Raw genomic sequence first — 22,686 nt, 5'->3', positions numbered from 1 at the left:
AAGTGGAAAAAATGTGCAGAAAAGGCATTGAAATTTGATGGAGAAGTGGCAGAAATGAGAATAACGTAACAAAAATGCTAGGCAGGGTAGGTAATTTCCTCCACATACACTTATTATGTTTTTGGTTGAAATTGTCTTTATGTCCTGACAGAAGTTAAGATCTTATGTGCTCTGAAAAAGGAACGAAGAAAATCCGTCATCTGTAGCAGCAGTAAGCCTGTAAAATCTTCAACCAATGAAAAAAGACGGTTTGTTTTTTATTAACCAATCACGTCTCCCTGCTTGTTCTCGACCCCTTGCGTGCACGAACCAACACTCAAAGTGCATCACCGGTGACAGAGTTAAAACTGAGTTTTTAGTCACGTTTTTTCAACATATATAATGCTAACGTTTAGTGTGCACTTACCGCTGAATGAGACATGAGACGACATAGTTTCTACACAATACAATCGATGAACTGAGGTCCAGTTTTTGGAGCACCAGCGCTCGTGCATGTGAGTGAGGGGCGGGTAAAAGAGGATGCTACTTTCAAAATCATGCTGGTTTTCAAAAATTACCTACCCTGCCTTTAAAAGGAGCAAACATATGGCAATAAAAAGTGATGACAAATGAGTTAAAATACAGCAAGTTTGTTGTAGTTGCAGAACATTTGTAAAAATAAGCAAAATTGGGCTCATATAATTAAAAAAAATATTCTTAGTTTCTTGAAGGCATCTGCCGACCCCCTCCTAGTGTCTTCCGACCCCAAAAAGGGATCCTGACCCCAAGGTTGAGAACACCTGATCTACTGTAGTAAGAGTAGGAAGCAAGCAGGTGGAGAAGAGGAAGAAATGATGATGAACGTTAGGTGGCGTATTGCGATTGGAAACTTGTCCACTTGTCCCCCACATCCAACATGGCGTCCTCCTGGCTGGCTTCACCCAGGCCTTCATCCATCCTCGGCTCCATCACAGGGCGGGGCGTCGGTGGGTCGGGCTGCCAGTAGTTGGGCACTTCCGGCGTAGCTCGGGTTCCCTCGCGTGACGTCAGACTAAGAGAGTAGTTGCAAGATTGAGATCACAGCCCATTTCTCGGCATTTAAATAAGAACCGCTTGAGCTCAACTGTAGGGTGAAATAAATTATTCCCGAACTTTCCAAATAACACAAGCTCCCATTACCCTGCTGGAAGCGGACAGAGGGACGGGTTTAGACGAAGAGGCAGCGGCAGCAACTGCAGCACAAAGCGGGGCTGCACTGTGACAGCAGCGGCTCGGTGCATCAGCTTTGACATTCCTCTGCTGGAGACCGGAGAGCGGTAACCCGGGCACAATGATTCAGGCTTTTCCTCCCTGTGTCTGTTAATTAACCAACGACAGGTAGACATAAACACACCGTTAGCTAACGCAGTGTTTAACAGTGTGTCAAGGGTTGGCCTGGAGAGAAAGGACAGCGACATACTTGGTAATGAGATCATAATTAATGGACAATAGACAAAAACACCTGTTTTAATTGTGACTTTTCTTTTAATTCTACATAAATACTAGTGAATTTAGGTTAAATTAGGCTCGGACTGTAATTGAATATACAATAGACATCTGCTGGAATAGAAACTAGTCACTTTGTGTATTTTATAAGCATATTTGTGTGTTTTCCTTTTAATGTCATGTAATTATATTTGATCTAAAATTGTTTATAAGCATTTAAAGCTGTTACCCTTTTTTTTTTAACTGTTCCAATTTTTTTTAATCAGATTTACTCACTCATTTTTCTTTTTTCTATATTTTTTCTATATTTCTATATTTTTTCTATTTTCTATATTTTTGACCTTCACCTTTATATATATATATATATATATATATATATATATATATACATACGGTGATTCTCAACGGGAACCAAAAGCTGAAGCAAGTGAATCAAAGAACCATCTCGTCTGAACACTTTGACCTATCCGAGGTCGTTCCACAACAACAATGTTCAGCTGGCTGGGAACCGATGACAGGAGGAAGAAGGAGCCTGAAATGTTTCAGACGGTCAGCGATGGACTGAAAAAGCTCTACAAAACCAAACTTCATCCTCTGGAGGAGAACTACAAATTCCATGAGTTCCACTCTCCAGCCCTGGAGGATGCTGACTTTGACAACAAGCCTATGATTCTCCTGGTGGGACAGTACTCCACTGGAAAGACCAGCTTCATACGGTGAGGAGAACATACACAACACAAGTGTTCTACATGCACACATAGATACAGGGCTGAGGCCATCAGATAGATAGACAGACAGAGAGACACACCCAACACAGATCTCCAGTAATTTGACAGTCGTGCTGAGCTCAAGGGGTGTGTTTGCATTCAATTAGCTTAACCTAACAAAACTGCTGCAAAACACAAATTCCATTCAAAACAACAACTTGAAAAAAAAAAAAAAGCCTAAATGGAAAAACAAATCCAAATTTAGAAAAAGATCTGCTGCTGACTGAAAAAAGGGGTGAGCCAGTTTTATTGTCTCCATAAAAGTTTGGTTCCATCGCACCCATTACCACACATGCAAACTGTTGCACACAGAGGCATCGCTGCATGGCACAGTCCACAGTCCTCTCTAATGATGGTCGGGTAGTATCTATCAAACTGACACTATGAGGATTATTAACTCGCAGGGTGCGGTTGAAGTAACTGTATAACTTTACTCGGGACAGAATTTAGGAACTCGTCGAGTTTTAAGTGTCTATGAAAAACGGTCAGCGGCACATGCTTTTATTTAGTGGATCCAGGAGTCAAACTGACTGAGGCCAAAGTTTTTCAAATGTGAGGTGTGTCGCTTTGGAAGAGCGCCAAGCAGTTTTTGAGGAGGTTTAGAGAGCAAAGAGTTTCTTTGGATGTTCTTTTGTCATTTTGAAACTAATTAATTTTAGTTTGTTTAACCAGCCTTTGACTAATCCTTTTTTTTCCTGTCATTATGTAAACTCTTATAGCGACTTTGTTTTACCAAAAACATGAAGTCTGGTGCTGGTCAAATCCTCACCTTTATTTTACACAAAATAGAAACGTATTGTTCTTTTACAAATGTCATATTTTGCCTCAGGTGTTAGTCCACCATTAAGCATAGTATTAAAGACTGATACTTGCGTTGTGATTAAAATGGCTCTTGAATTGAATAAGTGTGCTTAATGAGCATTCAATTTCTCTTTTGGGTAAATAATAATAATTTTTAAAAGATTACTGTCAAATTTCATTTTAAATATTGCCGACTAGAGGGGAAAAAGGAAAGGTGGTACCTCATAGGGATCTCCTAAGGGGCCTTTACTCTCCCTTAAACAGTGTGTGGACACGCTCTGGTGGCTGAAGTTAGCGAGTAATCACAAACCATTGAAGACACACATACCCTGAGAATAGAAGTATATTTGAATGGGAGTCCTTCAACATTAGCCATCCGAGTGTTAGCTGTGTACTGTTTAAGGGGAAGTAAAAATCCCTTAGGAGAGCTCTCCTTCTCTGCTTCCTTGTCTACTATGAAACCGCACAGTTGGAACTGCATTACGTTGACATCTTTAACTTTTCCGGATTATTTAGAGCAACCACAAGCAGCACAATTTGGTATTTTTCCTGAAAAAGCTGCTAAATGATCTAAAAAGCAGGCTGAAAGCTTTACATTAATAGAAAACAATGGGATGTTTACAGGCAGTGGGGCCATGTGATGTCATAAATCAGGTGATTTCAAGATGGCGGAACACAGGCTCTAAAACTGTAAAGTAGTCCCAGTTTGAAAAGGAAATTAAATTAATATTGTGCATAATAATGCATTTTGTTAGGCATAGATATTCTAATAAGTAGGGATGTCTTGATACAACTTTTTCACTTCCGATACTATACCGATATTGCAACCTTGAGTATTGGCCGGCATCAATTCGATGCGATATCAGCATGAATCATACATACTTTTATGACTTACTTTGTAGTGTGGAATGATAGAAAAGGCTTGATCAAGCGATGTTACTCAGAGAACAATAGTCAACATTTCAAGTTCACTTCAGTTTGTTTTTTTTGTCAGTATATTGTGGGAACAACTGAGGACGGGGAAAAAACAACAAAAACTTATCAGAACGCTTATATCGGAGAGTTTAGATTTTAGTTTTCTGGCTGGACCCATACCTGATATCAATATAGGATTGGGACACCCCTACTAATAAGCACATTTCAAATATTTTAGGCTAAACTTGTAAAAACGATGGAGGATTCAATTTAATGTAAAAAAATGATGTTTTAGTGTTTTGATAGAGACGATTATTAGCAGTATTTGGTTAGTTAAGTGTTTGAAAGCCAGAGAGAGGATGCTGTTAGTGACTTCCTGCAAAAAGACATGAGCTCACAGACCTCCTCGTTCTCTCCTCTGTGATCTGAGTCACTTTGATGTGCTCTCTCTTTATCTTTCTCTCTCTCACTCTCTCTCTCTCACTGACTCATGCTCACACTGATGACAACACTCCCAGTTAGCAGCTTGATCCCACAGCTCCAACATTGTAACAGTAAGATGCAGAATGTACTAACTGCTGAGCAACCTCAGGTCGGAGCTGCAACTTGCACAGTCATTTCAAACCTTCGTTTAGTTTTAGTTTATTAGTTTAACACACACAAAAAAGGATTACTAAAAATTGAATTAGAAGCATGTTATTTCAGCTAGAATAATAAGAAATCAGTGAATGACTGAATGTGACGTGCATTGTTTTTCTTTTGGAAGTGTGACGTATTTCTAGGCGTGTAGGATTCAACTCATGTTTGGATAAGGACAATATTATAAAATCGTGATAATCGTCACTGTGGAATCGCAATACTTGTAAAATCAGAGAGTTTTATTGAAAAAAAGGTGAAGATGACACTTGTATAAAGTTTAATGGCAGAAATGAAATTTTTGGTCGTGCTCTTCAGAATTTTTCATTTTAAAAAGAAGAAAAATTAACCACCTTGGTTTATTTTTCTGCATTTTTACACGATGTAAGATATTTAGGCTGCTTCAGTTTAAAGCTGATCAGAACATGTATTGAAAAAAAAAAACACGCCTGGAAAACTGCGCAAACTGTGAAAAAACTACGACGTTATCTGTCAGTTGATTGCTAAAAAAAAAGGTCTTGCTCAACCTCTTGCCAAATAAGAGGGCTCACATTGCACACACGCGCACACACACGCGTTCATAGATAGAGATGGCTCCACCAGGCACGGCGAGCTTCTCCATCCGACGTGTACATATGTTTGTGCAGATGATGTTTAGGAGTCCATCCTTACATGTGGTCGCAGTTAAAACACCCCACACATGCTTTGACAGTTATGGCCCTTTTAGCTGTAAATCTTGTGCTGAAATGTAGTTTTACATTCTTGTTTGACGTTGTGGGGAATGTAAAGCTCTGTTATCAGCTATGATTTTAGACATGAGACAGCTGGAGTGCCACAGCTATAAAAAAAAAAAAAAATCGCTGTAAAATAATCCATATTAAAGTTATTCTCAATACATTAAATGGAATGTTCCTGCCCACAAGCCTTTTCCAGCTGTTTTTTTTTTTTTTATCATGATGACTGGTCAATGTACTGCCGTGTATTCATCCTTGCCAGAATGGACAGTTTGGGTTTTCTTTTGGATCAATATGAATTATTTTGGTCCTTATTTATTACATTTTCCGTTATTATCAGCTCTAACAGAGTCAACATGTTGTTGTGTTGAAGACAAGAAATGTTGAATCGAGTCTTTGTAGTGTAAAAACACACAAAACCACTCCATGATTAGATAATAGTAGCATTTTAAACAAGTGCTTTATAGATGTAAAGAATGTTGAAATTGAACAAAAACTTTTATTCTTATTTGGTTAATGCATTTTTCCCCCTATTACACCCACAGCTACCTGCTGGAGCAGGATTTTCCAGGCATGCGGATCGGCCCCGAGCCCACCACCGATTGCTTCATCGCAGTGATGCACGACGACACAGAAGGAGTGATTCCTGGGAACGCCTTGGTGGTTGATCCTAAGAAGCCTTTTAGGAAGCTGAACGCGTTTGGAAACGCCTTCCTCAACAGGTACAGACTGTACTGTAGATGCTCAGAAACATGCACACTTCTTATCGCGCGGTAGCAAATGCCTGTTAGCCTCGGCCCAAGAGTATTGTCATCAGTTCGTCGTCCGTCTGGAGTGGTGTAGGTCTTTTAATGCAATACGCAAAAACCATTCTCACATCAAAACATTGGTACTAATAAGAGAGTCCAGGCAATAAAAAAAAAAAATTCCGGTCGGTCGAGTTATGGCGAAAAAACAGCATTTTTGAGGATTTTGAAAAAAACTTTGTTGTGGACTGATTTTAAAGAAGGAAAGGAGGTGGACCATTGATAGCTTGCTGTAAGGTGACATTCACTCAGGGCTCTTGATTAGTGGCAACATTTTTTATCTTTGTGTTTGTCACAGAAACTACTACGTTATAAATTTCTGAGGGTGAGTAATCATATTTAATAATGTTTTATTCCCCTACTGGTATTATAAATGTAATGGATGAACCATTTCCAACCATAAATTCACTCAAGTGCTTAGCTTGGTCACAATAAATCAATGTAAATTATTTTTTGTGATGATTTTTCAAATGTCAGGCTGAGGGTTTTCAAGTGCGAGCACGTTATGTTTATATTTTGACTCTGAGTACAATCAGAGGGGGAAATGCAGGAGGACAGACAAGTGAGAATCCACAGCAGAGCTCGACATTCCTGAGTGATTGAATTTCCCTCTGCTCCCTGGTCAGGCCTGCACTGCTAATGGCTGCATGTACATGTCTGCAACAGTCGCCCACTCTACCTTCCAAAGCAAGAAATCTGTCAACAACAAAAAAACCTCCTTGCTGTTCTCTATTTTGAAGATGTAGCACTGAAAGAAGACAGACCAAATGCTAACTGTCAGTGGTTGGCATGAGCACTAAATATTTATTATTGCAGCTGCAGATCTCTGTGGAGAGCAGCAGGGAAAGTGTGTAAGGTTTGTTGGTGAAGCCTTCTTCACACGTCTGAACTGATGATTTCTCTCCTACGTGTAGATTTGTGTGCGCTCAGCTTCCTAACCCCGTCCTGGAGAGCATCAGCGTGATCGACACTCCTGGGATTCTCTCTGGAGAGAAACAGAGAATCAGCCGAGGTGAGACACACAACACTTTCACTGTGCCCTGTTTATACTTGTGTGTATGTGTGTGTGTGTTTTTGTGTATTCCCTCCCTCGTGGATCCTTTCAGCCGCTTCCCCGAAATCCATGTTAACTACAATGTCAGCATTTCCTTTTAACATTCAGGGTTGTGAGAGTGTGTTTATTTTAGCTTTTTCTATCAGGAGGATTATAGGTCATTCATTGCAAAGAGCTGGAACAGGAACAACTGTAACACTACCTAAATGTATCAGCTCCTACTTTTTAAAAAATTTTTTTTAACTAAATTCAAATTCGTCTTTTTTATTGTGTTAAAGATGCAAATGATCGAGGACTAAAATGTAAAACACGCCTCTCGTCACAATGTAAACTCTGTGAATACACAGATACTATTAACAGTATTATTGTAGTACTAATGTTTTATAACCATTTAAAACACTCACATCGACTGTATCTCCTCACGTCTGTTTGCACAAATATCCAAAATCTGCTTATCTATAGGAGTAGCTTTAAGTTCTGTTCTTAGTTTGGTTCCACTCGCTGTAGAAAAATGGTTGAATGGTGAAATAATGAAACGATTAAGATCAGCCAATAGCCAAAGTGATGGTGTGAACCGAACGGCAGGGGCAGGAATGCGGGGAGTGGGAGTGTTTTTCACGAGCCGTGTCTGGCAGGGTTGGCATTCCCAAAGTCCAGCAGTGGCATCGCCATACCAACCACTAACTGTAACAAAAGAGACGCAATGATTTACGACACGCATCGTTTACCCTTCGTATACTGTTTTTGCCTGCTTTGTTTTTCTCTTTTACTTCCTTGTTTTCCTGTGTCTGAAAAAGCAAGTATGGATCAGAATGTTCCCCAAGATAAAGAGACTTTTTCTTCTTTTTAAAAAAAAATCAGATTAAGGAATAGTGTAGTTCTCCTAAATTAATAAGGTGAAGGACGTTTTCTCAAAAAAAAGGATTGAAATTGCTGCTCAAAATACATTTGATCTCCACTGTAAACGCTCTTATTTATATTATTATTATTTAGTTTATTGACGTCGCAAAAGTTTTGTGCATTGCATTGTGGGATGTGGAGTCTCGTAAACGGATACATAGCAGTGTTTTTACTTCATTCTTATTGTGATTTCTTGTGTTTCTTTACCAGACAAAGAGGACAGTGATTCACCTGACTCCATTTTTCTTGTAGTTTTTTCCCAGTATTTCGCTGTTATATCACCTCACTCTACGAGACATTCAATTTCAGCTGGGTTCAGACCCAAAATAAACATCCGCAAATATTTTTGCCACAAATTAAGGTCACGAGAAATGTGTTGGTCACTTTGGTAGAGATGTTTGATTTGAGTTGGTGACATTGCATAGAAGTAAAATAAAAACATTGCTAGAAATATTGCTTTACCAATAAATGACAGCTTGGTTATCAGTCGTACTTTTGCACAGGAGCCAAATTAAGGACATTTCAGGCAATTTAAAAGAAATAATCCCATTCTCTGTGTCCCAGCCCCAGAAAACTACTTCAGATTGGCTAAACTATTTGTTTTTCTTCATTGTAGTTCGAATCAAATACATTTATTTTCTCAAGATCTAAAGGTAAAGTGTCATTTAATCAAATAAACCCTACACAGAAGTAAAGCCCTGTAATTACAAGCTAAACACCCTCCAATGGACCACTGCACATATCTTTTCAATCATTATCTTCTGTATAATTTATGGTTATCACATGTTTTGCTCCATGCTTTCTGTCAATGTTGATGTTTGTTTGTCCAGAGGAGGCGGTGTCAGGCTATAGCTGTCTACATAGATGTCTTTTTGGAGGTATTGTAGACAATAAACATGGGTCTAAGTTTAGCTTCCAAATAAACAGACTAAACAGTGATATCTTGACTTTGCCAAAAACAATGTGTTCTTCACCAATCCTTTCACATGGCTGTTGGGATTAAATACGTCTGATTCCAATGTGGATGAATGATAAATCAGATTTACTGAAGGAAGTTTACACTGTCAAATTGAGTTATTATCCAAACAAATCCTTTGCTACTTTTTCACCTGGATTTTGATTCCATGGCTTTAAAAAAGTGGCCAGAAATGTTTATTTCATTTGATTTGTGATTAAAAGGATTAGTTATTTTAGGAAAATGCATTATTTGCAAGGAGAAATAAATTTTTCATATACTTATAGTTTATTTTCCTCACCTGATTCAATCGATACAAGCCTGCGATAGAGAGCTAAATGATTGCTTCCCTCACAGCATGTGAGCGTGGTACTCGGTGAAGAACATTTAAAACATCAAGGTATCTACAGCAGAGAGTCTCATCTGTCCCCTCTCAGCTCCGTCTGTGCAGGTTCAGCTCAAAGCTAGCTTGTTGCTTTTATTGCTTGAGGTTTGGTCACAGACTTTGAGAGGAAATACTACCTATGCATCAGTGTGAATAAACTTCTTTTGATGCATGGGAACATTACATTTTTTATACAAAAATGGCATTTAACATTGCAAAGCTTCTATGGACTGTTAAATTATTTTACTGATAGGTTAGGATTGATTCTGAGAATGTTTAACAACTAAAATATTATAAAGATCTACAAACGGCTGCTTTTTTCCAACCTGTATAATACTTTCACCTAAACTCATTCCCAGCTGACTTGCTTTGCTTCGTGTGTTTTTTAGCAGTAGCGGAAAAGATGCTAATCCCTTGTTCTTTCGTTCTGAGAATTATGTTACTGGTAAGAGTCTGGGTTTGTCCTTGACAACGCTGGGAAGTCAAAGGAGTCAGTGGTGCACCCCTGCTGACACACTCTTTCACTCATTCATTATTATTAACTACAGTTTATGGTATGCGCATGCATAACCTCACTCAAGGAGCTCCATTGTTTACTCAAAATGGCATGATGACACGTTACCTGTGCAGCACACATTCTGATAAGGCATGCAATACAAACACAGAAAGGCCCCGTTGTTTAATTTCTGTTTTGACTTTGTCTGCTTTGGATTAGCTTGTAAGAGGTTACTTTTTCTCACAACATTTAAAAGTATTGATTCAAACCTTTAATCCTCACCTACAACCTTCACTTTTGACTTAGTCTTGGTAATGTGACACTAAATAAATTCTCATAAAAAGTTTTTATTTTCATTTGGTGAACAAGGTAAAGGACGTTGGCATCCAGGGAGTAGTCCTACTGTTTAATTTGTTTAGGTTTCATTTATTCAGACAACTTTTTTCAGGAAAAGGAAATTTACTTTGATCTTCTGCTGATTGCTTTGATGTGTCCTTTCTGGGCGCGGCCAACGAGAACTCATAAAAAACTAATAAGGACACAACAGTTCAGTGTATTTGTTTCGGTCTAACAAAAATCTTCAAGCATTATCACAATTTAGAAAATTTGTTAAAATAAAAATTTAGACGCCTCTCTCGTTAGCCAGGCCCAGAAATAACTTATAGAGAACTCATTAGGACACATCAATTTGGTTGAGTTTATTTGTTTCAGTCTAACAGAAATCTTCAAACATAAATCACAATTTAAAAATGTTTTAAAATTCATCAAAGTGGTCAACAGATGCTGCTGAGGTAGACTGACAGTTGGCAGTCGAAACATGTCAGGAGATCAAAGTGAATTTACCGAAAAGATGTCTGAATAAATGAAACCTCAACATGTTTTTCAAAAAAGAAGACAAAATGAAGTTACTGTATTCATCCTACTGTTTATCATTTTCTCCATATACTCGTTTGTTCTTCCCCGATTTTTTTCCCTCTCTACGTCTCAGGCTACGACTTCGCAGCAGTACTCGAGTGGTTTGCGGAGCGCGTAGACAGAATCATTTTACTGTTCGACGCCCACAAACTGGACATCTCAGACGAGTTCTCAGAGGTGATACGGGCACTGAAGAATCACGAAGACAAAATCAGGTACTGGAAGATTTCCAGAAATAATGTACTTGCATGACATTGAACTTAACCATTTGTGATGATCTTCAGGGTGGTGCTGAACAAGGCTGATCAAATCGAGACGCAGCAGCTGATGAGAGTGTACGGAGCACTGATGTGGTCGCTGGGGAAAATCGTAAACACCCCTGAGGTACAATTAAAAAAAAAACATTATTTTGATACTAAAGTTTATATTTCAAAACAATTAACCCATAGATTTTTATGACTTTTTTCCCCTAATAACTCACTTTTTGTGTAACCAATGATGTTGTTCATGTTGCACAGACGACTTATGTCCCTCATTAATTTGTGCAGTTATTACGTTTTTGCAAAAGCTAATATAATCCAGTTAATTTAAAACTTAGTCACAAACTTTATTTCTTAAATTACAAAGTAGAACAAGATGTTTCCCATTTAATAGAACTTACGTTTCCGAGACTCGGCAACAATATTTTATTGTACTGCGTCTTCAAAACTGACTGCTACATGGGTTTAATGTTTTATTGTAGTTCAGTCAAGGATTTTATGAAGTTGAATCTAGTGTGTGTGTTTAAACTGGGTGTTTAACAGCCAGTGCTTCCCTTTCACTGACAGGTGATCCGTGTCTACATTGGTTCATTCTGGTCCCACCCACTCTTGATTCCTGACAACAGAAAGCTGTTTGAAGCCGAGGAGCAAGACCTTTTTAAAGATATTCAGTCTCTGCCGAGAAACGCAGCACTTCGAAAACTCAACGATCTGATCAAGAGGGCCAGGCTCGCTAAGGTACGAAACACGTGGAAAAAATGTCATATGCATAATGAGCTATGAAGGAAATCAAGCATTTTCATCCACATTCTTTACATTGCCTGTGAGATTTTTTATTTAGTTTTTTAGCTTCACCATTGACATGATAAATGCATTTAAAAGCTGTGTAAAAGTATCACCTAAAATCTGTAAAGGTTTACATGCAGGGACAGAATTTATTATTGTTTTATTATTTAAAAAAAATTATATATTGCAATCAAATAAATACTCGTGGTGTCAATTTGGTGCTGGCCAGTTGGCTTTGAGGTTTTGGCTGCTACATAGTTAGCATGTGGAAAAGCTCTGCTGGAACTCTTTCTTGCACAATTTTCACACAACTGGGCTTTAGTTTTCCATCCGGTGTGTTTTTATTAACTGAAATGAACACCCACAAAGACTTCTCCTCAGGTTCTACCGTTGTTTCCGGTGCATCAGTACTATGGGTATACCGGAAACGCGTGCAATGTGAAAGGTTCTGCACTCTTTGTGGTGCAAAAAAGAGAAGTGATTAATTAGCGCGTTATTTTTTCCTGTAATTAATTAATCTTGACAGCCCTTATAAATACATTTATTTTATTGCATAAATGTGATTATCACCAGCCCTTCCAAAGGAAGGGTGAAAAACTTTACTAAAGGGAGAATATAAAAAGAGAGGGCAGTGTTTCACCTTAGTGAGGGGGACAGAAACAGGGAAGAGGGAGTCGGGGTAGGACAGAATTTAGATTTTTTTTTTTTTTTTTTCTTGCTTAGATTTTTTTAAAACTCCAAAATTGTGTGTGGAAAAAAAAATAAAATACTATAAAACCTTTTACATTATAGCAAATAATGAGTTTGCATTTTTCTGCTTCCTCTTGATAACCAACATATTTTAGGACTAACACAACACAAAGTACATGTCTAAGATTAAATCAAGCAGCCTGTGTCCTAATGAATATCTTTGACTATGTATTTGCAGGTCCATGCCTACATCATCAGCTCGCTGAAGAAAGAAATGCCAGCAGTGTTTGGGAAGGAGAACAAGAAGAAGGAGCTGATCAACAGTCTAGAAGATATCTACATACGCATTCAAAGAGAGCATCATATATCTCCTGGAGATTTTCCCAATTTGAAGAAAATGCAGGTAAATTGCTAAAGATTTTCTGAAAAGCAAAGATTTTCTGACATTGTTTCTAAATATGTGTTTTCTGACTTTCAGGGGATGCTCCAGTCTCAGGATCTGACCAAGTTTCAGCCTCTTAAAAGCAAACTCTTAGAGGCAGTCGATGACATGCTAGCCAATGACATTGCTAGCTTAATGGTCCTGGTGAGACAGGAGGAAACGCAGAAGCCAAACCCAGTGGTTAAAGGCGGCGCCTTCGACGGCACTATAAGCGGCCCGTTTAATCACGGCTACGGCGAAGGGGCCGGCGAAGGCATCGACGAAGCCGATTGGGTGGTAGCGCGTGACAAACCTGCTTATGACGAGATCTTCTACACGCTGTCCCCCGTCAACGGTAAGGTGACGGGAGCCAACGCCAAGAGGGAAATGGTCAAATCCAAATTGCCCAACACTGTGTTGGGAAAAGTCTGGAAGCTAGCAGACATCGATAAGGATGGGATGTTGGATGACGAGGAGTTTGCGCTGGCTAACCACCTGATCAAAGTCAAACTGGAGGGACATGAACTCCCATCAGAGCTGCCTGCACACCTGGTGCCTCCTTCAAAAAGGAAAATAGCTGAATAAATATTGATGTTCACACTGGCTTGTCCTATTTTAAAAGAAGTAAGCATCATGTAGCATCTCATAAATAGTGATGATTATTCCAGCTACCGGTAAATGATTCTGATACTAAATGTTGTTATGATACCTGCGATTGAACTCAAGTAGCAAACTTAAATAGGTAAAATAAGGTAATAAAAAAAATATAATTCAGTATTTTTCAACCTTGGGGTTGTAATTCCATGTGGGGTTGCCTGGAATTTAAATGGGGTCGTCTGAAATGTCTAGTAAATGATAAAAAAAATTTGATTAAAATTACATTTTTAAGTTTATTCTTTTTTCAAATTAAAACACCACACACAATCTCAAACAATTGTATTCTATACTTTCATTTTCTCAAATATAAATCTAGTTAAAATGTCTGAGCTGAAGCATCTTTACACTTTGTACACTAATCCTGGCTTCTCGTAACACAGTGTTAACAAACAAGATAAAAAAAACTAATTGCTGCAAGTTATTTTTTGTCTTCTTTTTGAATAATATGTTATTAACTGTTTTCAGGAAAATTATTTTGATCTCCTGACATATTTCGACTGGCAACTTGCAGTCTTTAGAGGAGTCTGCTGATCACTTTGATGTTTCCTTTGAAGTTTCCTTGACTTCCGCGTAATAATTCCAGCAAGATTCTTTTAATCTTTTTTTTTTTTTTTTTTAATAATGTGTTAAATTTTGATTTATTCTGACAACTGTTCTTAAGGAAATCCACTTTGATCTCCTGATATGTTCGACTCTCAACTGCCAGTCTTTTTCAGAGGCGTCTGCTGATCGCTTTAATGTTTCCTTGACTTCCACGTAATAATTCCAGTTTTTTTTTGTCTTTTTTTTAATTGTACATTTAAAACTTAACACATTATTCAAAAACAACTTGCTGGAATTATTATGCGGAAGTCAAGGAAACATCAAAGCAATCTGCAGACACCTCTGCAGAAGACTGGCAGTTGACAGTCAAAACATATCAGGAGATCATATTAAATTTCCTCAAAAACAGTTCTCTGAATAAATGAAACTTTAACATATTATTCAAAAACTAATTATAGAAATTTGTGGTATCACGACCCAAAAAAGGTTGGGAATTACTTCCATAATTCCAGTTTATTACCAGGAGGAGGATAACTTATTACTATGAAGTACACCTTAAAAAAGTAATTAGTGTTGGAAGAGCTCATACATCAGTTTTGCGTTGGTCTGATTGCTCAATCTAACTGGTTTGATGACTATAAACACTGGAAAAACTGTACACAAACAAATGAAGACAAAACAAAGGCAGAGAAAGTCTCGCCGTCAGCAAGAAAATAACTGGATTATATTTCACCCAAGCATGTAACATTGTTTTGGGCACTCTTTTAGTACATTTAATGAATAAAATTAAAAAAAAACTGAGAATTCCAAGGTGATCATTTATCCCTCGACTGATTCCTAATTAAATCTTGATCTAATGAACATGTACTGATACTGTGACAGTACTAACACTTGTTCTCTGGACATTGTTGGGACACGATCATAAATGTATCTGTTTGAATGTTAAATGTCTTGATCATCACTTTATTCCATGAGAAAATCCTGACTGTTGTAATGAGACGTTGGACCGCATGTATCAGTTATTTTGTGTCGTACCTACTGATTTTGGGAGGATTTCAGCAGATTAATAAAATAAATTCAACCAGTTTCCTCTTAATCTACTCAAATCTAACACTAAAACTGGACTTAACGCTAAATCGAGTTAATTCAAATTAATTTGCGGTGACACTGATATGTTTGTGTGTTTGAAGGTTGTCCTCGCTTTCCATGTCCTGTCTATAAGATGCAAAAATGTAAAAATCAATTTCATTTTCAATAGTCTTACGTTTCATAGACTTTACTGTTATGACATGCCAGTATCTGAGTTTATTCCTTTGGAGTATAATAGCGTTTGCTTGGCTTATGCTATGAAATTCTGAGCCTATATATTTTAGGGGGTTTTGACAGTATTCATACAGTTGGAAGGCAGATTTTACCCAAGCATAAAACATTTAAAGCCTTTTTAATAGCTTTTACAGGAAATAATTGTATTTTATTATCAACTCCTTTACCCAACAATGGGAAAATCCAATCATGCGCTGTAGTGTGAATACAACCTCTATCTGATTCTCATAATGTGTAGTTGTGAGCAAATAAACACTGGCTATATGTTATTTTTCTTCTGTTTATCTGATAGTATTGCATTGCATACATTTGTAACATACCAAGTATAATAAAGAAAAAAAAAAATATGCTCAACTGTCAACTTTATTTTATTTTTTTTTCCATTTTTTATTCATCTTTCAACCTGCTAACTAAATACATTTACAATAACCCAACAAGTAAAACTGGAGCAGTAATGTTGAACATACAGTTAAAATTAAACCTTTTTTTTTTTTTTTTTTGGTATGATGCTTCTGTGACTCCTGTCATTTGTAAAATGATGTGAAGTACAGTGAATGTAGGAGATCTGTAAAACATGATGCAAGAGTGTGTCAAAGATCATGATTAATGTGCATGTTTGGTACAAAGGAAGCTATACATCAGAAATAACACACAGACGCACAATGTCAGTGGGATGGTTGAAGCAAACGTCTTTCAAAGCTAGAGTTTAAAAACACTACCTCAAAGTAAAACAAAAATAATAGCTACGTAGAAATAACTGATGAAAGTACTCGTAAATTCTCTTTGAATTACAGCTTCCCGTGTGAACTTTAAACAAGAAGACAAAAATGAATCATGTCTATCCTGGGGTCGTTAAGCTTAATTTAGGTAAGAGTGGGAAGAGGCACTTCCTGTTTCAAAATAAAGCTGTTGTAAAGAAACCCATAATAGACTTCTCCATTGTTGCCCATGGGTATCTAGGTCTGTAGTCCTCTACTGGTGTAGCTTTTGGGTCTACCATCCAGCCCTGATATCATCCACAACCAAAAATTAGGAAAAGTTTGCCTTGATTTCATTTTCATTTAATTATTTGAAAGGTTTTTACTGATACTAGGAGTTATATCACTGTGGCACATTAAAAATAAGTTTATATAATTAAAGCAAAACATCTAGCAAGTACATATTTTTCGGTACTCATTATCATCTAGTTTTAATACAAAATTTCAGAAAATAAATAATAAATCAGAATAAGGCATACTTTAATCACCTCGGGGCAAGTAGAAACTAGAATAATTGCATTCCTTGACTTGACAACTTCCATGTGATAGGGAGATAAAAATGTCCTGAAAAACCTTGTCTGAATAAACGAAACCTTAACTTCACATTCTGTTCATAAAGAAGACAAAATAAAACTCACTGAAACTATTACATGAAAGTCAAGTTAACTTCAAAGGAACCATCAAAGGCGATTATCAGAACTCCTCTGACGAAGACTGGCAGTTGACAGTCAAAACGTGTTGGGAGATAAAAAATGTCCTGAAAAACCTTATCTGAATAAACAAAACCTCAACTTAACATTCTGTTCATAAAGAAAACAAAATAAAACTCACTGAAACTATTACATGGAAGTCAAGTTAACTTCAAAGGAACCATCAAAGGCGATTATCAGAACTCCTATGATGAAGACTGGCAGTTGACAGTCAAAACATGTCGGGAGATAAAAAAAATTACTGAAAAACCTTGTCTGAATAAACGACACTTCAACTTAACTGTTTGTGTGTTTGAAGGTGGAGCAGTCATGAGGGTGACACCCTGACGCTAACTGGCCTCCCGCCTTTGCTCCCACACAGTGAAAGTGAGAGATCAGTGTGATTTAAAATACTTTAAATAGAAATACAATGCTGAAATGTCAGTTTTTTTCACCCTAACTCTATATTTTGTGATGCGCGCTATGAGATGGGAATGAAGAAAAATGGCTTTAGCGCTATCTTCACCCATAATTGTCCCAAAACATCCTTTAACATCAAAAGGTCAAGTCCAGATGACTTTTCCCATCATCCATGTCTGTCATGTTTGTATCCTGCCTGCTGTTGTGTCAAAGTTTGCGTTAAAAATATTCCCAAATCCATTGTGACCATTCCTTGAACTGCTCCCCTTTCTAAAACATAGGGCACGGACAAGCTTCACTTCCTGAGAAGAAGAAAAAAAGAACACACACATAATCATGCAAACTTAAATATAAAATGTAAAATGAGAGTTTTTGTTAAAAAAAAAATATGCATTCTTGGAACAATTCTTATTATTGCCATGATATAATTCCATGCAAATTACACAATAATATATTGATTTAGTGGCAGTATAATATTTTAACATTTCATGAATGGAATGATCATGCCTGCTTTATCAAACACGTGTTTCTGCATGTGTGTGTTGAAGGAACCAATGCAGAAACAAAGCAACAAAAAAAAAAATGTAATTATAGTTACATAATTGTTGTCAGAATGATTAATAGTGTGATATGTTATCAGGTTATGCTGTATTTGTAAGGAAAACAGGCACCAGATGCATTCAGCTGCTGACAACTAGTCTCATTAATTCAGCCTTTGACAGTAAACTCCCAGTGAGGCTGAACACGGAAGCAGAAAATGTACCTGGAGACAAGAGAAAACTTGAAATAAGAGGAGTTTGCATGTTCTCCTGCAAACAACAAACAAGAAAATAAAAAAGGATTTTCATAGAGAGCTAGGATTTTGTTTTGTGTGTGTTTTTTAAAAAAATTATGGATCACTTGTCTTGAATTATGCATCAAAAAAGTGTCTTTTTTTTAGCTTTGCTCTAATTTGAGACACCTATAAACTGATGTATCCATGATTTACCGGTTCCTGAAGCCTCCACCCTGCAAACAGAAGATACAGTGTCATTTGATGAATGAGCATCTGTTATCTGAACCGACCAAGGACAAGGAAATCAGAGGATGTGCTAAAGCTAAAAGGAGAGGGTGGACACTGTTTGTTACACGATTCATACGCAAACAGGATGTATTTCCAGAAAATCTTCAGACATCAGCGTGTTGGATAAGAAAGCACAATCATAAGAATGTACATAAGGCCTTCATCCCATACATTTCGAACAATGATTCCCCATTAATTTGTTTTAATTAAAAAATATATATTTATATATGTATATCAAAATAATTATTGATTTAATAGCCCTCAAATTAATCCAGAATTAATTTTCAGCTTCCTTACTTTAATCTGCCTTTTTTTTTGTTTGTTAAATTTGCACACATTTCCAGCTGAATAAAATAGGATCATCTCTTTTTAAGTACTCTCTGCTTCCCCCTGGTGGTCACATCCTTTTATTTTATTTTTTTAGATGCGAGTGCTAAACTTTCACCACCAAACCTGCCAGAATTAAAAACCAAAAATGTAAATAAATTTGAAAAAAAAAATGTAAAAAACAAATTCGAAAATGTAATAATAATTAATCAATAAAAGTGGAAAACAATACAAAAATAAATATGAAATGAATTAAATATTAATTAGCAAATAAATAAAAGAGCTCTGCTTCCTTCTGTAGACACTGTCAGCAAGAAATGCAGCAAAAATATAATGCACACGTGAACAAAAAGTATATCAAAATGTATTGATATTTTAGTTAACAAATACAAACAAAACTAATGTTCACCAAAACCCACTACAATTACAATTTTTTTTTTTATAAACTACGAACTACAGGGAACGAAAGAAGAGCAGATGTGTGGACAAACTTTACATATGATATTAATGAAGGACAGATAATAAGAATCTGTGTGGAATGACGACCATTACACGGCAACAACAGGCCTGAAGCGGCACCTACAGGCGAACCAAATTATTACACTTTATGCTACTGACAGCCTTTATTAAAACATTCAAACAAAAAACATTTATTTCCTCATAATGGATTAAATTCAATGACATTGGATTCATTTACCAAGTGAAAATCATCCGTTCTTTATGTTCAGGGCGCAACAGGATAGGGTGGCTAAAAAATAAATAAATAAAAAATGCATTATTTTTAATAAGTAACTTTTTTTAATTTATTTTTTATGAATCACTAGACATTTTAGATGACCCCATTTAAACTCCAGGTGACCCCAAGTTTTAAAATAACTGTTTTAATGCCTCAGTTGAATCACTATATGTGCTACATGTTGTGGCCTTGGTTTGTTGGGCACATAAAGAAAACGACTATTCTGAATAACCACAGTTTTAAACACATAAGTAGTATTGACTTTATTGTAAATATTATCCCTATCGTCCATGTTTGTGAGATATTTTTTGACGTGCCGCGTCTGCAACACTTTGAAGCCGGAGTGTCAAACCGCAAGGCAGAATTCCGAGGGTCCTGGAACGCAGCATGAGAGAGAGTCACAGGTGAAGCTTATTACCTTGATTGGTCTGATTTATTTAAGATGGCGCTGCGCAGTTGATCATTGTTTCTGAGCTCCAACGGCCGCTGCTCGTCGATCAACGCTACACGGCGCTCGACTCAAGTCGTCTCATAGTAGGACAATCTTTAAAAAAAATAAAATTAACAAATCAGCGGTGTCGAACCTATTTCGCATCTGTAAATAAACATTTATCTTTTCTAATGCACAGTATAGACACATTAAAGTGTTTATGTTTATAGACTTATTACAACATACATAGAAAACCTAAATTCATATTTATGTTTTCTGCCAAATGTTCGACACTCTTGGTTTAGCTGTTTGAAGCTGCACCCTGCTACGACCCCATTAGTTCATACACCCCAATTTAGCCACATACTGCTAAGTCATGGTTTAGCTTAGCCACTCATTAGCAAAGAGTCATGGTTTGTACACAACCTCACGGTTTCACTAACACAGAATAGTTGTGGGGTCATGCTTTGTTTAAACTATGGCTTGGCAACATTGCTCAACTATAACTGCTGAGTTGTGGTTCACGCACCACAGCCCACCCAAGTGTTTCTGCTGTGTTTTTGCTGTGATTGTTTGAACATCTGTACTTCGCTGTGCCATGGTTTTCGCTTCCGTGGTTTTGCGTCTGCATTTTTGCTGTCATGGTTTCGCTGCAGCATTTTTTGCTCTGTAATTGTTTGAACATTTATATTTTTGCTGTGTCATGGTTTCTGGATTTTTGCTGTCATTGTTTGAACACCTGTGTTGCTGTAATGTGTGTAAGGCTTGTGTTCCTGTAGTGGTTTAATGCTTGTGTTGTTGCTGGGTTAAAATTTGAGCTGCAAATCAAACCCAAACATTGTCATAGTTATAAAACTCCATAAAATTTTTTTAGTTCTTGGTTTAGAGTATGTTGACAAATTTAACCACCAAAACGTGACAAATTTTTTATTGCGTGTTTACTAGCGAGGTAGTTTTCAGAAAAACTTCAAATTGTCAAAAGAAACACTTTAAAAAAAAAAAAAAAAAAAACGTATAGGAAGATTACAAATTTGACTAAGGATATCTAAGAAAAATGAAAATGCCATTACAGCATCCAGATGTGACGGGGAGCTAACACCCACATCGACAAAGACTTTAATAAGACTCACCTGCAGCCTGAGAAGAACCCAGGCTTGATTCCAGGACCTTTATCACATGAGATGTGGATTCATCTATTGTGCAAAAGTTTTATTGTATTAAATCAATGTTGCGATCTAATGTACCAATCTGTTTTAGCTATGTTAAATATTGAATTTGCGCTGGCTAAATGTTACAATGTAGTCCAGCTAAGGTTAAATACTGCATTTACAGTAAAGTTTTCTCTTTGCTTGTGTGCTTTGTCTTGCTTTGGGACTTAAATGTTGGCCATGCTGACTATGCTGGTCTAAAATAAAGATCTTCTATCCCTTTTTGACCCCAAGGCCATCCCTTACAAAAGTGGTAACGGCTTGAGTAGAAAAAAAAGTGCACAGCCCCAAACCCTACGACTCAAACATGACTGGCTCTACATGTGGGTCACATGAAATAGGTCTTGGACAACCTTTGCCATCAGTCTCTCCTGTCTTGCATTGTTCTGATGTTTAATTCAAGTTCTTGTTGACTAGCCTGAATGTGTAACTTGTGTCCCTTTTGTATTGTTCTGAAGACTTAACCGAGGTCCTTTTTGCATTGTTCCAAGGACTAACTTGGGTTGTTTTTCCTTGTTCTGATTCATAACCAGGTCTTCTTTGCAACTGTGTCCGATATACAACACAAGTCTTTTTTTTTCTTTTTCTACTGATATAACCTTTTTCCTTTGTCTTTTTGAATTGCTTGAATGTATAGCGTGGGTCCTTTTTGCATTGTTCCGATGCGTAACTTAACTTGTTTAATTCCTTCCTCCATGACATCAACCAGGTTGTTGTGTTGGTAATTTGAGCGTTGGTTTAAATACTACCAAGCGCTTCTGATGACTCATGCTAATCTATACATGATAGCTTTTGGTTTATGGAGTCAAACCCACGCTTATAATCAGTGCTTCACCTCTTCAACAAAGTAGATGAATGACTTATAATGCCAACGTAATGTGAATACATTTTTAAAAATTCCTTTCATTTAATAATAAAGCCCCCTTTGATTGGAGTGATCTTCCTACCTTTATCTGCTCTATAACCTCCCTTAATATGTATAAAAATGCTCTTGTGCAATACCTTCAAAATGTATGTAACAGTTTTTGAGTCTTCTTGCTCATACCTTATATTTGTTAGTTTATTTCTTAGATGTTAAAACTTATGACCTTCGACAGTTGAAAGTCCTGTGAGGAATATAATGTACTGTAATGTTTACCTCTATGTATTATTGTTTGTATTCTCTTGTGCATCTCTTTTGAACACTACTGAGGACTTCCTTGAAAACGAGATGGTTTATCCTGTAGTTAGATTTTTTTTAAAAGTGTATGTGATATTCACACGACTAAATTTCAGGTTTTGGTTTGAGTTGTGGGGAAATGCAGCTTTCCGGTTGCCATGTTTTTTTGGGTCACCTGAAATGTATACTGCAAAAGGGGAAATTTGTGTTCCACTTTATTCTAACCATGAAAGAATTTCAAACATGAATTTAGTAAATGGATATTATTCTGAAACTAAAAGGAAAAAATAAAGGAATGATTTTAAATTCATCTTTCTTTAGGTTCTACAATAAAAATGTGAACACTATAGCAAATAACTTTAAAAGAACAAAACACAAACTAAAAACT

General features: G+C 36.9%; 1 protein-coding gene across 3 annotated transcripts; it reads left to right on the top strand.

The window, feature by feature from the left end:
* The first annotated feature begins 960 nt into the window (after positions 1 to 960).
* ehd3 (EH-domain containing 3) lies at positions 961 to 13,583 on the top strand. 3 transcript variants are annotated; one of them, XM_028439828.1, is made up of 9 exons: positions 961 to 1,356; positions 1,883 to 2,180; positions 5,863 to 6,039; positions 7,038 to 7,135; positions 10,902 to 11,043; positions 11,113 to 11,212; positions 11,656 to 11,826; positions 12,803 to 12,967; positions 13,043 to 13,583. In XM_028439828.1, the coding sequence occupies exons 2-9, from the start codon at positions 1,954 to 1,956 to the stop codon at positions 13,568 to 13,570; spliced, it is 1,608 nt and encodes a 535-aa protein (XP_028295629.1). In that variant the 5' UTR covers positions 961 to 1,356; positions 1,883 to 1,953; the 3' UTR covers positions 13,571 to 13,583. The 3 variants fall into 3 exon arrangements, with proteins under 3 accessions (XP_028295629.1, XP_028295628.1, XP_028295627.1); XM_028439827.1 differs by having other exon boundaries at positions 961 to 1,441; XM_028439826.1 differs by having other exon boundaries at positions 961 to 1,441; positions 1,860 to 2,180.
* The last annotated feature ends 9,103 nt before the right edge of the window (positions 13,584 to 22,686 follow it).

This window comes from Gouania willdenowi, chromosome 24 (genome assembly GCF_900634775.1).
Source record: "Gouania willdenowi chromosome 24, fGouWil2.1, whole genome shotgun sequence".
NCBI classification, from domain to species: Eukaryota; Metazoa; Chordata; class Actinopteri; order Blenniiformes; family Gobiesocidae; genus Gouania; species Gouania willdenowi.
Note: the sequence above shows the minus strand (reverse complement) of the source record. Positions and strands in the feature narration are given on the sequence as shown.